This window comes from Plectropomus leopardus, chromosome 5, assembly GCF_008729295.1.
Source record: "Plectropomus leopardus isolate mb chromosome 5, YSFRI_Pleo_2.0, whole genome shotgun sequence".
Taxonomy (NCBI): domain Eukaryota; kingdom Metazoa; phylum Chordata; class Actinopteri; order Perciformes; family Serranidae; genus Plectropomus; species Plectropomus leopardus.
Window position 1 is genome coordinate 14,043,470 of NC_056467.1, and position 12,929 is coordinate 14,056,398.

General features: G+C 38.3%; 1 protein-coding gene across 1 annotated transcript in view; it reads left to right on the top strand.

Moving 5' to 3' along the window:
* Positions 1-1,745: 1,745 nt before the first annotated feature.
* The window catches only part of LOC121942951 (cytoplasmic dynein 2 heavy chain 1), a 128,958-nt gene continuing 117,774 nt past the window's right edge, over positions 1,746-12,929 (top strand). The window contains exons 1-19 of the mRNA XM_042486268.1: positions 1,746-1,841; positions 2,576-2,788; positions 3,475-3,648; positions 4,040-4,178; positions 4,522-4,640; positions 4,992-5,136; positions 5,495-5,640; positions 5,875-5,961; positions 7,387-7,521; positions 8,170-8,283; positions 8,371-8,482; positions 8,768-8,892; positions 9,133-9,308; positions 9,960-10,155; positions 10,281-10,376; positions 10,638-10,799; positions 10,978-11,076; positions 11,343-11,482; positions 11,699-11,927. Coding sequence (XP_042342202.1) covers positions 2,606-2,788; positions 3,475-3,648; positions 4,040-4,178; positions 4,522-4,640; positions 4,992-5,136; positions 5,495-5,640; positions 5,875-5,961; positions 7,387-7,521; positions 8,170-8,283; positions 8,371-8,482; positions 8,768-8,892; positions 9,133-9,308; positions 9,960-10,155; positions 10,281-10,376; positions 10,638-10,799; positions 10,978-11,076; positions 11,343-11,482; positions 11,699-11,927 — 2,577 coding nt within the window. The 5' untranslated portion in view covers positions 1,746-1,841; positions 2,576-2,605. The remainder of the gene's footprint in view (positions 1,842-2,575; positions 2,789-3,474; positions 3,649-4,039; positions 4,179-4,521; positions 4,641-4,991; positions 5,137-5,494; positions 5,641-5,874; positions 5,962-7,386; positions 7,522-8,169; positions 8,284-8,370; positions 8,483-8,767; positions 8,893-9,132; positions 9,309-9,959; positions 10,156-10,280; positions 10,377-10,637; positions 10,800-10,977; positions 11,077-11,342; positions 11,483-11,698; positions 11,928-12,929) is intronic.

A 12,929-nucleotide genomic window follows, 5' to 3' on the forward strand; every position in this document is an offset into this window, starting at 1 on the left:
TTTAAACATCAGGCATGAATCTGAGTGTAACAAGAAGTTCAAAATAAAGGAAATTGTACTTCTAAAGAATATTACAGTGATGATAATCCCCTGGCTTTTTATCTAGTGTTTATAGTATTTGTTTATAGAGTGAGTACACTGGCTTGAGTGTTGTCACACCTGCCTGTGACCAGGCAAAGAAATCACCAGCGCCAATATTTATCATTAAACAGATGACAAGGCATGATAGAAAATTTTCAGTATAACCTATATGGATTTTACCACCCACAGGCTCTTTTAACATGCAGCCAAGCCAATTTCTGAGAAGAGTTGACTAACAAATCAGCTCTCATTATTCTGGGGAATTTTGAAACTTAAGAAGACTCTCATATTAACTGCCACAAGCTTTCTCCAGCGACTTGTGTATGAAAAGTGCTCCCTTAAACTGAATCAAATGCAAAGCCCTGTTAACAATACAGATTTTTTTTTATGGTGCTGCAAAGTCTACAGTTGGTCCATTTATTAGATATCTGCTAGATATATTATCTCAGCTGCAGTATATCTCAGATATTATATTTACCTCATCTTAAGTAGTAGATTGTAGTAAAGGTTTATCAGTTTGGGAAAGTAATTTACTCTCTAGGGCCAAGTAGAGTATATTGCTACTGTAGCACACTACTGATAGTTCAAGTTTCAATATCAATGAGAGATTCAGAAGATGTTTTATCAGTGTTACTGTTAATTCCAATGGTCAAAAATAAAGTTAAAGGCCATTGTGATTTCCCAGAGCTTTAATTAGGCCTACTTCATGCAGTTGTGTGAGGACATTTTGTGACAACAGAGTTTCCCTTCCATCTGTATATGGACAGTGACAGAAATGAAACTCTTGTTACATATCAAGGGAATCCCTTCCCCTCTCAAGTGGTTTGTGTGTGTGTGTGTGTGTGTGTGTGTGTGTGTGTGTGTGTGTGTGTGTGTGTGTGTGTGTGTGTGTGTGTGTGTGTGCATGCGTGCGTGCGTTTGTTTTAACACTTAAGCCATATCTTGAAGATGCCAAATTCTAGTTTTAAGATCATTATTTCAGTTATTTATTTTTATTTTTTTCGAAAGGTGCATATCCTGAATTATGCTGGAAATAAACTACCACAGAGCAAAGTGTGGGTAATCCAGCTCATAAATGTAATACATAATGCATAGAGAAGAATGGTTAATAGGGACCTAGCAGCTACTTTTTGCCCTTGGGTCTCCTAGTCGATTAACCTGACCGTGGTTACAGAAGAAACATTAAGTTCTGTTAAAATTAATTTGTTGAGGATGGATAAGTTTTAGACCATTTTCAAGTAAGATATTTTAACACTTTACGGTGGAAAAGACACAATTGTAAATATTAAAATGAATTACACAGTGTATACTGCCATGGCTTGCTGGAACAAGTGAATAAGTCAGAGCCATTACCTCCACTTTACTATAAACAAGTCTACTGAAGATATCTACAACATTTGTAAACATTCAGAAATAGTCTACAAGTGTCTTAGATTTTTTAAAAAGAAAAACAAACAATGTTTTATTTTTTAATTTGTAGCTTCTGACACTGTCACACTCTCCTAAAAGTCACAAGAATACACAATTGAAAACAGACCGCATGTGACCCAAAGTGCACCGGCGTAAACGGCGTAAGTACATTGCGTAGCATAGGGGTTTCACCATAGACTGTCACGTGGTAGGGATAGTAGTTGTTACTTGGTAACCACGCAAGCATAATCCTGAAGGCACAAACAGGCACGAGTATCTGACTGCTGGAGCTTCCCTCCATTAATTGAGTTACCAAAAGCTCCAAGAGTAGGACTTTCGGTGGCAAAACGGTATGAAACAAAGGGTCTATTAGTTCGTTAGCTTGCCGAAGACAAGCCAGCTAGCTAAAATGCTTAACTTTAATTCACAGAGGTGGTGAGCTAACGTAAGCTAGCTAGCTGGTGTTATTTCTCCTCCTACAGCCATAGTTTAGTTATATTGCTGCGCCATAGCTTTATAAACGTCCTTCCTATGTGAGTAGAAGAAGCTGTTTAAACAAGCTGAAACCGTGCTGGTCATGTAACGTTGAGCTATTAGCGGTAGCACTTTTCAGTACGTAACAGTGTTAGCTAGCAGTTTAGCAGGGATATCAGCCGGTAGCGTTAGCACTGCTTCAATGCATCACATCAAAGGTGCTTAACCTATCTTTACTCAACAATTCTCATTGCAAAGTAACTGAAACTGAAACGATCATGGGGTGTGACGAATGCTAATCAGGTCTATTTTCTTATGAATGCAAAATGCAAAGTTATATATCAATGATTAGATTAAAGCGTAACCAACGCTGAGTTTAACTGAAGTCAAAGCTTTATATAGTCTAAGTTTGTGCTGTGGTAACACTGGGGAGGGGGGGGTACGGGCGAGTAAAAAAAAGAGATTAAACACAGAAAATTCTAAAGTCTAAAGAATCTGTATAACTTGAGACTTTAAAAATATTTAATAAGTATGTCATTTGTTCAGTAGGCAGTAATCATCCATATATCGCCCACAGTGTTGTCATGGTGTTCTTTTCTGTATACTACAGCTATCACAGCTTCATTACTGCAGCTGAAAGATGCCGCACGGTTCAGATGATGCTCGCAAAAAGTTTATACTGACCACAACTGGAAACTTCTATGGGATAAAGCCTTCATCATCCCTGGTGGACAGCCCAGAGCTCAATAACTTCTTGGACGATGGAAATGAATATGTCCTGTCCTTCAGCAGACATGACAATGACCTTCACTTGTCAAATAAGGTAACACAAATGTTTAAAGAATCATTACAATGTTTCTGAGTGTCCATGTGACAGAATTTTCAGCAGGCTTTATAAGGCAAATATCCAAAACTTAAAGGTCCAGTGTGTAGGATTCAGGGTCATCTGTTAAGAGAAATTGTTTATGATATTCATAACTGTGTGTTCATTCAGTTATGATAACCTGAAAAAGAATTGTTGTGTTTAAAATGAGCCATTAATATCTACATACAAAGTGGGTCCTCTTGTATGGAGTTTGCCATGTTGATTTGATTTGATTTCACTTTATAGTTAGAAATATTTCAAAAATTTGTTTTGGGTCCCAGGATGCCAACTGTTTCACATAAATATACATAAGTACAAAAATACAAACAACAAAATTATACAATAAATGCTACAAATCACAACAGACGTTATGAAAAGTGGATGCAGTGCAACATTTTACTCATTACCTATTACATTCAGTGTTTGAGTCAGGTACACTGAGGCTACTTAGACTGACAAAACAAAAGAATTTCACTATCTGTTCAGTCGAACATGTGGGACTTTAAATCTCCAGTGTGATGGTGAAAGCTTATTCTTCTATCAGTGTGTGAGAGGGATCCAGAGAGGACTTTATTTATGTATCATTCTTGAAACAGCTACTGTTGACTTTGATTTTTTATAAACATGTCATCTTCCTTTGTCAGATTGAAGCATCGGGGGACAGCAGAGAGAAGTTGTTGGTGTTCTTCAAGCTGCAGCCCACGGTGATCACAGAAGATAACCTTCACCAGAGTGTCCTTGTGTCATCCATGTTGGAGTCTCCCATCAACACCCTCTACCAGGCTGTAAAACAAGTCTTTGCACCTGCATTGCTGAAGGTGAGCATGTCTCTGTGTATCTAAGAATTCTAGAGATGCTTTTTGACAGATGTAGGATTTACCAGTAAGATTAACCACAGTGTAAAGCTACTCTTTTTGAACATATTTGAAGTTGGAATTACTCCAAATATTTTCTATATATATAATTAGAAAAAGGCACTCTTTGATTACTAAATTTTAAGAGGAAAAAAAACCAGAGATCATTGAAACAAACTACTGTAAACACCACACCACATACAGCACCATTAGGATATGGAAATAAAGACTTTTTAAATTGTTTTAATGTGTTTGTTGATAAGGGATTTGGGGTTCCCACATTAGAAATGAGCGGAGAACAAGACTATTTAGTCTGAAACTTGAAAAAGTGCCTCTCATTTTCTCTTCTCTCAAGGATGAACGTTGGCGTTCAGCATTTGACCCTAAGCTGGCAGGCCTGCTGAGTGAGCTGGAGCTTGGCCTAGGTTCAGTGGTTCGCCAGTCTGGAGCCCAGTTCTCTGCCAAGAAGGGCCACACAGAGGAAGATATCCTCGGTATGCATAAATATATATTTGAGGAAAGAACAGGTCAGAATGATAGATAGATGGTTTTTCAAATACATAGATTTTTGAGTGACATAACATTATGCAGGCAATTTGGTAAAATGTCTTGCTACTGATATATTTAAATGAAAGGTTAATTCCTAAGACGTAGGGATATGCTCTATCAACTTCCTCAACTTCCTCTACTTCCTCTACTTCCTCTACTTACTCTATTCACTTCCTAAAGGAGGTTGCCTTGTAAAAACAACAACAAAACTAACTTTGAACTGTGATTAGACGAAGGAAACGTTCCGATTTTCAAGCAATTTACTCATATTTTTTCCTCTCCTTGCAGGCATCTTGACTCCCAGTGATGAATTCCAGTACTGGGAAGATCTCTCTGTGTCTGCAGAGAAGAACAGTGTGAGAGAAAGGGCTACATATTTCACAGAGCAGTTTAAACTTATACAAAAGGTATGCTTGCAAAGCTTTATGTCTTAGGACTTGCTATACCACAAATTAAAGTTAAAGTTGCTAATTGAATTGGAATTGCTGAGTTGTGAACTATAGCCATAATTGTCCTTGGCAAAGATTCCACATATAAGTTGGAAAAACAAAAGCAAATAAATCGTTGTACATTTTGCTATTTTAAGTTTGAAAAACTGAAAATTGTGATTCTTAACATAATTTTACATACTTTTTAAACATTTGTGTTTAACAGTTTTTCTGCAAGCAGAGCTAAAATTTATATTTCAGTGCACTAGCTAGGAGAAAACTAAATTTAACCAACACATCAAACTATCGGTCTCCTAATGTTTCCACCAGGAGTATGGGGGTCTTGACGGCTTGTCTATGCCTGATGTTGTGGATCTGGTGGAACAGAGCAGGGACACTTTGGATGATGTCTGGAGGCAGACAGATTTTGAACCTTATCCAGAAATGCGCATGGTCCGACTCATGGATGTTATCGGTATGACCTTCTCACATTATTCACAAACCAAAACCAGGAAATGAAAACAAATAATTGCTGATGTTGTCCTTATGATACAGTGTGTCAAGACTTCTGTTTTATAAAGATCATTTAGCAACTGTGGTTGTTGATGTAATAAATGCATATCTCTTGAGAACTGAAACTGGCTTTGTTTTACAAGGAACTCTTCAGTATACACAGTGTACCTACTGTACGTACAGAACATTGCTCGTCAATAATATGTTGAAATGCTAGAGATTGCATTGGTTTAGTATGTTGACTCGGTGGTTGTGCGTCACTGTGTGGATGATTTTGTGTGTTGCAATGTTGTCTTTTTTTGTGTTTGTTTGTGTACAAGGTGGAGCCCTGGGAAGATATGTACAGAGGAAACTGAGTGGTCTTAAAATTTTTGAGAAGTCATTTCTATTTATGAGAGAGAACCTGAGAACGGGAGTTTCCATTTGTGAACAGTGGGTGGTAGCCTGTGAGCATCTGACTGGACAGGTATGGAAGATCAAAATGGGGAAAATTTGTCCACAAACTGGTTCCATAAAAAATGAAAGCCTTTACCATTTACTCTCACAATTTAACACTTCGCTTCAATTCAACTGGAAATAATTGTATCTAAACATGTGACTGGAAAAACCATCTCCATCTTATAAAATATAAGCTAAAGGGAGATAATCAGTTTGATTGTGACTAACACTGAAACCTTATTTAATTGCCTTTTTTTCATAGGTTTGGAAGAGACATGCTCCTCACCCCTGGAAGGGAAACAAGCATTGCCCGCAAACCCTTCATTGCCTTGCAAAAAGGTTGGATGAGGTAAGATATGGTTAGAATCCAGAGTCAAGAAAATACTCTTTACAGTAGACATTATTCAACAGTGCATACGTATATCTCCTTTTCACACAGTATTGTTATGACTGTTGCATCACATTCAGAGCTTAAAATATTAGTATCTTTAGTATTGCTCTTAGTTGTCCCCTCCCTGTTTGTACTTGTTTGTTAAACAGCAGCAGACGTCACATTTAAATGGAATTTCCACTTGATGTTTTTTTTTTTAAAAACCAGAACAAGGAAGGAAACAGAGCCAGAAATTGATTCATAAAGTGACTCCCCTTTTTTGACCTTCACCTTCTTTGACCTTCACCTTCTTTGACTCTTACAAGTACAAGTTTGTTGCAAGTTTTCAACGGAGGGGGGGGGGGGCTACTGTGGGTTTGTGCTACACTGCCGCAATAATGACTTCTCTGTATCAGACGCAGCAGCTGTATAACCGCAGAGCAAAGTGTAGGTGATGAGGTAACCAGTGGGATACACACATGCACAAACATGCGCATGCAGCAAGCACCTTAACACCCCACAGGACACACAGAGGTAGCTTGACTTCATTCTCTGCTTAAAACTCATTCTCTACTCCACTATATCTTCACATATCAAATAGTGGTTTGCTGTTTTATTAATGCTCTGAAAGTCACATACAGAAACGTTATAACTTAATGTTTGCTGTTACTATCTTTAATTTGTAGTGCTATTTGTGAAGCACCTTATTGATCCAGAAAGTAACTTACTCACATTGGACATTTGTTTAACAGTCTTATGCACAGATTAGATTCCAACTTTTGTTTTTACAAATTGTAAACCTTTATGAGCTCAAAGGGGCCTTTGAAATGGGACAACCTTATCAACTACTTACGGCAAGACCATGAAGGAGAGAGGCTCTGAAAAGGGAGATGGTATTCGATAAACAACCAGCCCCTTGTAACAGTTTGTATGCATGGCAGTGTTTGCAGACCACGATCATTTCCTTGGTACCTCTGTAGAAAACTGCTTAACTATGGTCTGTTATGCTGTTGTAATTTTAGTTGACCTTGTTTTTTTAGCCCAGAGAGGCTACCACAGACTTGGGGAAGTGGCTAAAATGATCCAGAGTCATCACTGTTACATACATACAGATGTATCTTTCCTCTTTATAATAAATTGTATAATTTCCCTTGTGGATATAATCACAAGTGTGGGGGCTGTCTAATACTGTATGTACCCTGTTAGCATTTCCATTGCAGGTTTAACATGCTTATAGACTTCTCTACTTTTTAGCATGTGTCTTCCATACCCATAAACACAGTATTTTAGAATTAGTGCCGTAGTTGGATAAATCAGTTTTAGATTGCAAGTCATGGCGACTCCTGTAAGCCTGATAACACATAGATAACGTGAGAAAACCCTCTCCCTGTTTGCATCTTCCAGGTGGTGACTCTGCGTATGGTTCATGAGAAACTGCTACGTCTGCTGCCAGGTGGAAAGCAGCAGGCTCTGACTTCGGATCGTGTGTTTGAACCTTTCTCTGGACTCAACCCTCTGCATTACAACCCCTACACTGAGGTGAGTTATAGGAGGTGTTGAGTATACACGTGTTATGTATTTGTGATGACTTCTGAATTACCTTGTGTGAGCCTTCTTCGGGCCTTCGTTAATTTCAGTGCCTTTTACAAAATTATAAAACAACATATTTATGTAGCTACTTGCTAGCATTAAATTAACATGTAACTTTGTAAAAGATTAAGACCAAATGAAAAAAAAAGAGTACATACCTTTTTCATGGCACCTCTTTACTTCACTTTTCTTAACCCTTCAAAACAAACAAACTCCACCAATCCTGTCCCTCTTTCTCTTTGGTCAAAAATCCAGTTATTACACTTAGCACGCTTCCTAGAGGCCTGGAGAGCTTTCATTGTGTTGACTGGATATGCTACATTTTTCTGTCGTGTTTATTTTTGGGGTTTGTATTTCGGATTTTGCATTGTTGCTGTATTTGGAGCACATTGCATGTTGCATTTGGTTTTCATTGTCTGCAGCAATTTTTATTTGCAGGGCATTTCTGTTGTATTTGTTTTGGATTTTTGTGTGTGTTTTTGAATTAGCAATGTTTCTGAGGCTGCAGCATGTTTTTCTGGCCACAGTAATTTAGGCAAGAATGAAACATCCATCTTAAACTTAGAGTATGACTTTTTGTTGTATGTTTTTTTTCAGCCTCTTTGGAGAGCAGCGGTGGCTCAGTTTGAGCGCTTAATGGCTCCATCAGAGCAGGAGGTCGCTGGCAGACTAAAGAGCTACATTGCTGATGTCCAAGATAACCCACAACAGGTAGTGAAACACACTGCTTCAGCTCAGGTTGTAGAATATTGTGTGTGTTGTTGGAACTTACTGTATGTGTGTGTCTTCATTGTCTAGCTGTTGCAGGTGTTTCAAAAACACAAGGAATTGATTAGACGTCCCACCATCAGCAAAGAGCTGCAGTCGGAGAGAGAGACTCTACTGGCCAGACTACTGGACTACAACAAGGGTACACAGTTCGACTTCAAAGCAGTTATATCTGTTTCTCCTTGGTTGTGTCAGAAATGCTTTAGTTTAAATGGCGTAGTAAGATGCCTTTGTGGTGAGAGTAAATGTCCTGCCATTGAAAGGCTCTGTCCCTAAAACATTAATATACTCTTTAGCAGAAGCGCTACCTGTTTTTTTGCATAGTAAGCGAGTTGGAAAAAAGGCTGTGTTTGATGTCGGGACAGTCAGTAGTGATACATTGTTGTTCCTCATCTTTAACCCCACCCTTCTTTATTCATTTTCTCAGGCCTGAAGACAGACTTTGAGAGCCGGTGCCATGGAGGCCCTGGAGACAAGTCTGGGCCACTCATTGGCAGGAACCTCCCTGAGGTGGTCAACAAAATTGTGTGGGTGCGACAGCTCATACACAAGGTAACTGAGTGCGTGTGTGTGTGTGTGTGTGTTTACACACGCACATATCCTGTTTGTAACTGATCACCAAATTAATGGACTTTTGGTCTGTCATTGATTTCCAATTGCTTTCATCAGATAATAAGACACATAGTGATCTGATAATACAACTACAGCTTTTTGCTGATGTTAGAAATACAAATAATTACTATGACAATGAAATAGTTTGTAATGATTTATTTTTCTACGTCCCTACATTAGGTGGAGGACTCTGTCCGTATAGCTGAGGCTCTGCTGTCAGACCTGTCTGGGTTTAAGGGGTTCCTGCATTTTTGTGATGACCTGCTGGAAGTTCTGAGGGCGTATGAACAGGAACAGTTCGGTGACTGGTCAAGGGATATACTATCTGGACTGGCTGACTCAAAGTCAGGGATCAGGTTGGAAACAGTGCACACTAAAACCTCAACTAGCAAGACAGTAGAGTTGCATTGGTATGAGACAGTCACAATACAATAACCATCTGAGAAAATATCACAGTTTTACCGTATCACAGTATTACATCATCATTATTATTATTATCATAACTTACAATTATCCTTAAAGGAATAAAAACATGTTTTTCAGTTGGAAGAGCAAATGTTTATATAATTTCTATAATTGAAACTTGACACCATTTTTCATGGATATACTTAGAAAGTCTCTTTAAAAAATAGCTAAAATAAAGGTGAGATTCTCCATTGAGTTTTTTTTTCCCCCAATACTGAAGGTAAGCAAATGTACACGGTATGATTATCGTCAATTTTTGTACCACGGTATACCTTGAAACTGTTATACCACTGCAACCCTAGAAGACGCACAAGAATAGTTCAAAGCTATGCTAAATTTAATATTAGTTGTCAACTTATGTCACAGTATCTTGGACAGCAACATACATTTCCTCAATAAAATATTTTTCATTTGTTAATATTCATACTGTTGTTTTTTCTATGTTCATGAATACCTAATTTAGCATAATAATTCATTGAACTTCAGTTGGAATAGTTGCTGGTTTGAGTGGATCCAATTACAATTTTTCTCCCTTTGTATAGCCTCCAGGCCAGTAACCGCGTGATGGACCTGGACCATGTGGACGGCAGGCTAAAGATCCAGTATTCAGACAGGCTGGTCAGTCTGCTCAGGGAAGTCAGGCAGCTCTCTGCCCTGGGCTTTCCCATCCCAGCCAAGATACAACAGGCTGCTAATACTGCAGACAAATTCTACAGACAAGCTATTGTACTAAAACAGGTACGAGTGTAGAGCAAGACACATAAACACAAATTTTCCCACAGTCATTTATTCATTTTTGTCTCATTATTTCTTTTTTTAGCTTGTCTCCAGCTCATATTCTAACAAAGTGTTCTGTGATGTAGGTTGCACATTTCTACAACACCATTGACCAGCAGATGATTCCCTCTCAGAGACCTATGATGCTTAGTCTTGCTCTGGCCTTTGAACAGGTCATCAAGGTAACGTGCACATCTGAAAATAATAATTTTTACTTTCTATACTATATGCTACATGTTAAATTGTTGTTCTTTCATTAAAGAATGTTCTAAAAATAGTGGAATGGAAGCTAGTGACTAACCAGTTTCTGTTGAAACTGCTATTCTTCCAATGGTCTTTAACAACATATTTTAAACGATAAACTTCCCTGTCACCTATAAAATGTGTTTGATGTTGGTTTTATGTTTTGGATTGTAGATAATCTTTCAGTTTTTCTTTTTCAGAATCCTCGTTCTCAGTCTAAGGAATCAGGTGGTAAACTGCAGATCACCTGGGATAACCCCAAAGAGTTGGAAGTTTATATTGCCAAGCTGCAGTCAGCTGCTGAGAAACTATCCACCGAGAACAGGAAGTTGCGCAAATGGCACACTGACTTTATTGACAAGGTTGTAACATGCTGTTATATCTTGTCTTCTGTTGTTTTACTAATTAATGAAATGCAGAGGCAGATAGCACTAATTTGAATTGTTTGTTGCAAGCCCATTCCTTTTGGGTCATAATCTGAGATTATTAATTTAAGTCTGGCTGTGTATTTGTCTGCACACCCCTGGGTGCATTTGTCAGGTGGTGACACTGATGAATGTGGACCTTCTAAGACATCAACAGCGGTGGAAGGATGGCCTTCAGGACCTCCGCACTGGCTTTGCCACTCTGGAGGCTCAGGTATTGTGTATAGTCAGGAGTGTCGGTGTCTTGCTCCATGTAATTTTTATCAACATATTTTTACTGAATAATTTTTTACATTAATTTCCAGAAACATTTGGGGTAAACACCCAGGAGATCTGTGCTTACTAAAAATATAATTGCAAATATGCACAATACAAAAATTATTTAATACTCAATACTAAGTTTTTCTTTGGACATACACAACCTGTACAGCACATCTTGATTCTCTCCCCTGGAAAAAAATGACGTGTTCGTGTGTTTAGGGCTTCAGATCTGATGACATGCGGGCATGGCGTCAGCACTGGAACCATCAGCTGTACAAGGCTCTTGAACACCAGTACCAGAGGGGATTGGAAGCTCTGAACAAGAACCTGCCTGAAATACACATAGACCTTATTTTCAAGTCAGTACAGCCTTGTTGTTTTTTTGTGTGGGTTGTCATCTTTTTCTCCCCCTCTCACACATATATAGTATGTTCCCCTCATCTTGAACCATTAGCATTGATTACTTGGCCATGTCACCATTTCACTTCTTGCCTGTCTGTCTCTTTCTTTCTTTCTTATACTACAACATAATGGATTAATTTAAAAAAAATTTTTTCCCTCCTTCTTGTGAATAGGCAGGGCCGTTTACAGTTTCGTCCACCATTTGAGGAAGTGCGAGCACGCTATTTCAGGGAGATGAAGCGATTCATTTCCATTCCAAACCAGTTCAAAGGGGTCAGTGCCCAGGGGGAGGAGCTTATCTTCAGTGTCATGATTGATAGAAATGCCTCTGGGTTCCTCACCATCTTCAGCAAGGCAGAGGACCTCTTCAGTCGACTGCAGGCTATACAACACAAGTTCAAGGTGCCTTAACATCAGATTATTTTCATATTGAAACTGATTATTGTTACTGATTATTATCACTCAACTTTCCTTTAAAACAGTATTTGTTTAAAGTTAAGAGTGTGACAAGTTTTTGAATTTGTAGGGTAATTATGACTATACAAAATGAAGCCATTTTACTGAATCAGAATAACGTTTATTTCCAAGAAGGTTTTCACATACAAGGAGTTTGCCTTGGAGTTTGATGCACACAGTAAACATATTAAAAGTCCCATATATTGTTTACATGCTTTGATGTTCAAAAAACACATCATTAGATCCCATACTATCTGTCTGACCTTAAATATTCACACTCTGTCTAAAATGCTAATTGTTGGTACTTGTGTCTTTAAGCCTGCCCCCACCCTCCCAAAAGGCCAGTCTACTCTGATTGTTCAATGTTTGTGGGTCTTTCACACTTACTCCCTTGGTGTCTCTACACCATCATTGCCACTGGGGAACCACTGTAACAGCATTGTAGCTGCATTATCTATCTTTATAAAGCAGAGTTGTGACATCACAACTACACTTAGGTCCTGACAATTTGTTTAAAGGCACAATTTCTGAATACGGACTCTGCACATATAAGTATACCTGCTTTTTTAGGCAAAAAAAGGAACTCTTACTTTACAATATAAGACTTTTAAGAGGAGATAAAAATAAAAGCATAGTACTGTAAAAGTCAAGAAACGTATTAAAAAATATGGATGAGGAGATATGCAGAAGTTCACAGTTTATACAATATGGACAGTTTACAGAGAAAATCAAATTCAGAAGATGTGTGTTTATGTAACACATATAGACATGTGAAAACGATGCAAAGACAAAGTGATGAATGCCTTAAAGTCTGTGGCAGGCCTGCTGCTATTTGACAGAAATGGGATTTGAACCTGGTCTCAGAGCTCCTTTGCTCATTGAATCACTGCGATAAGCTATTGCTGTACTGTTTTCTTTGAAAGAATGCAGGTTGAATTAGTCATGCTT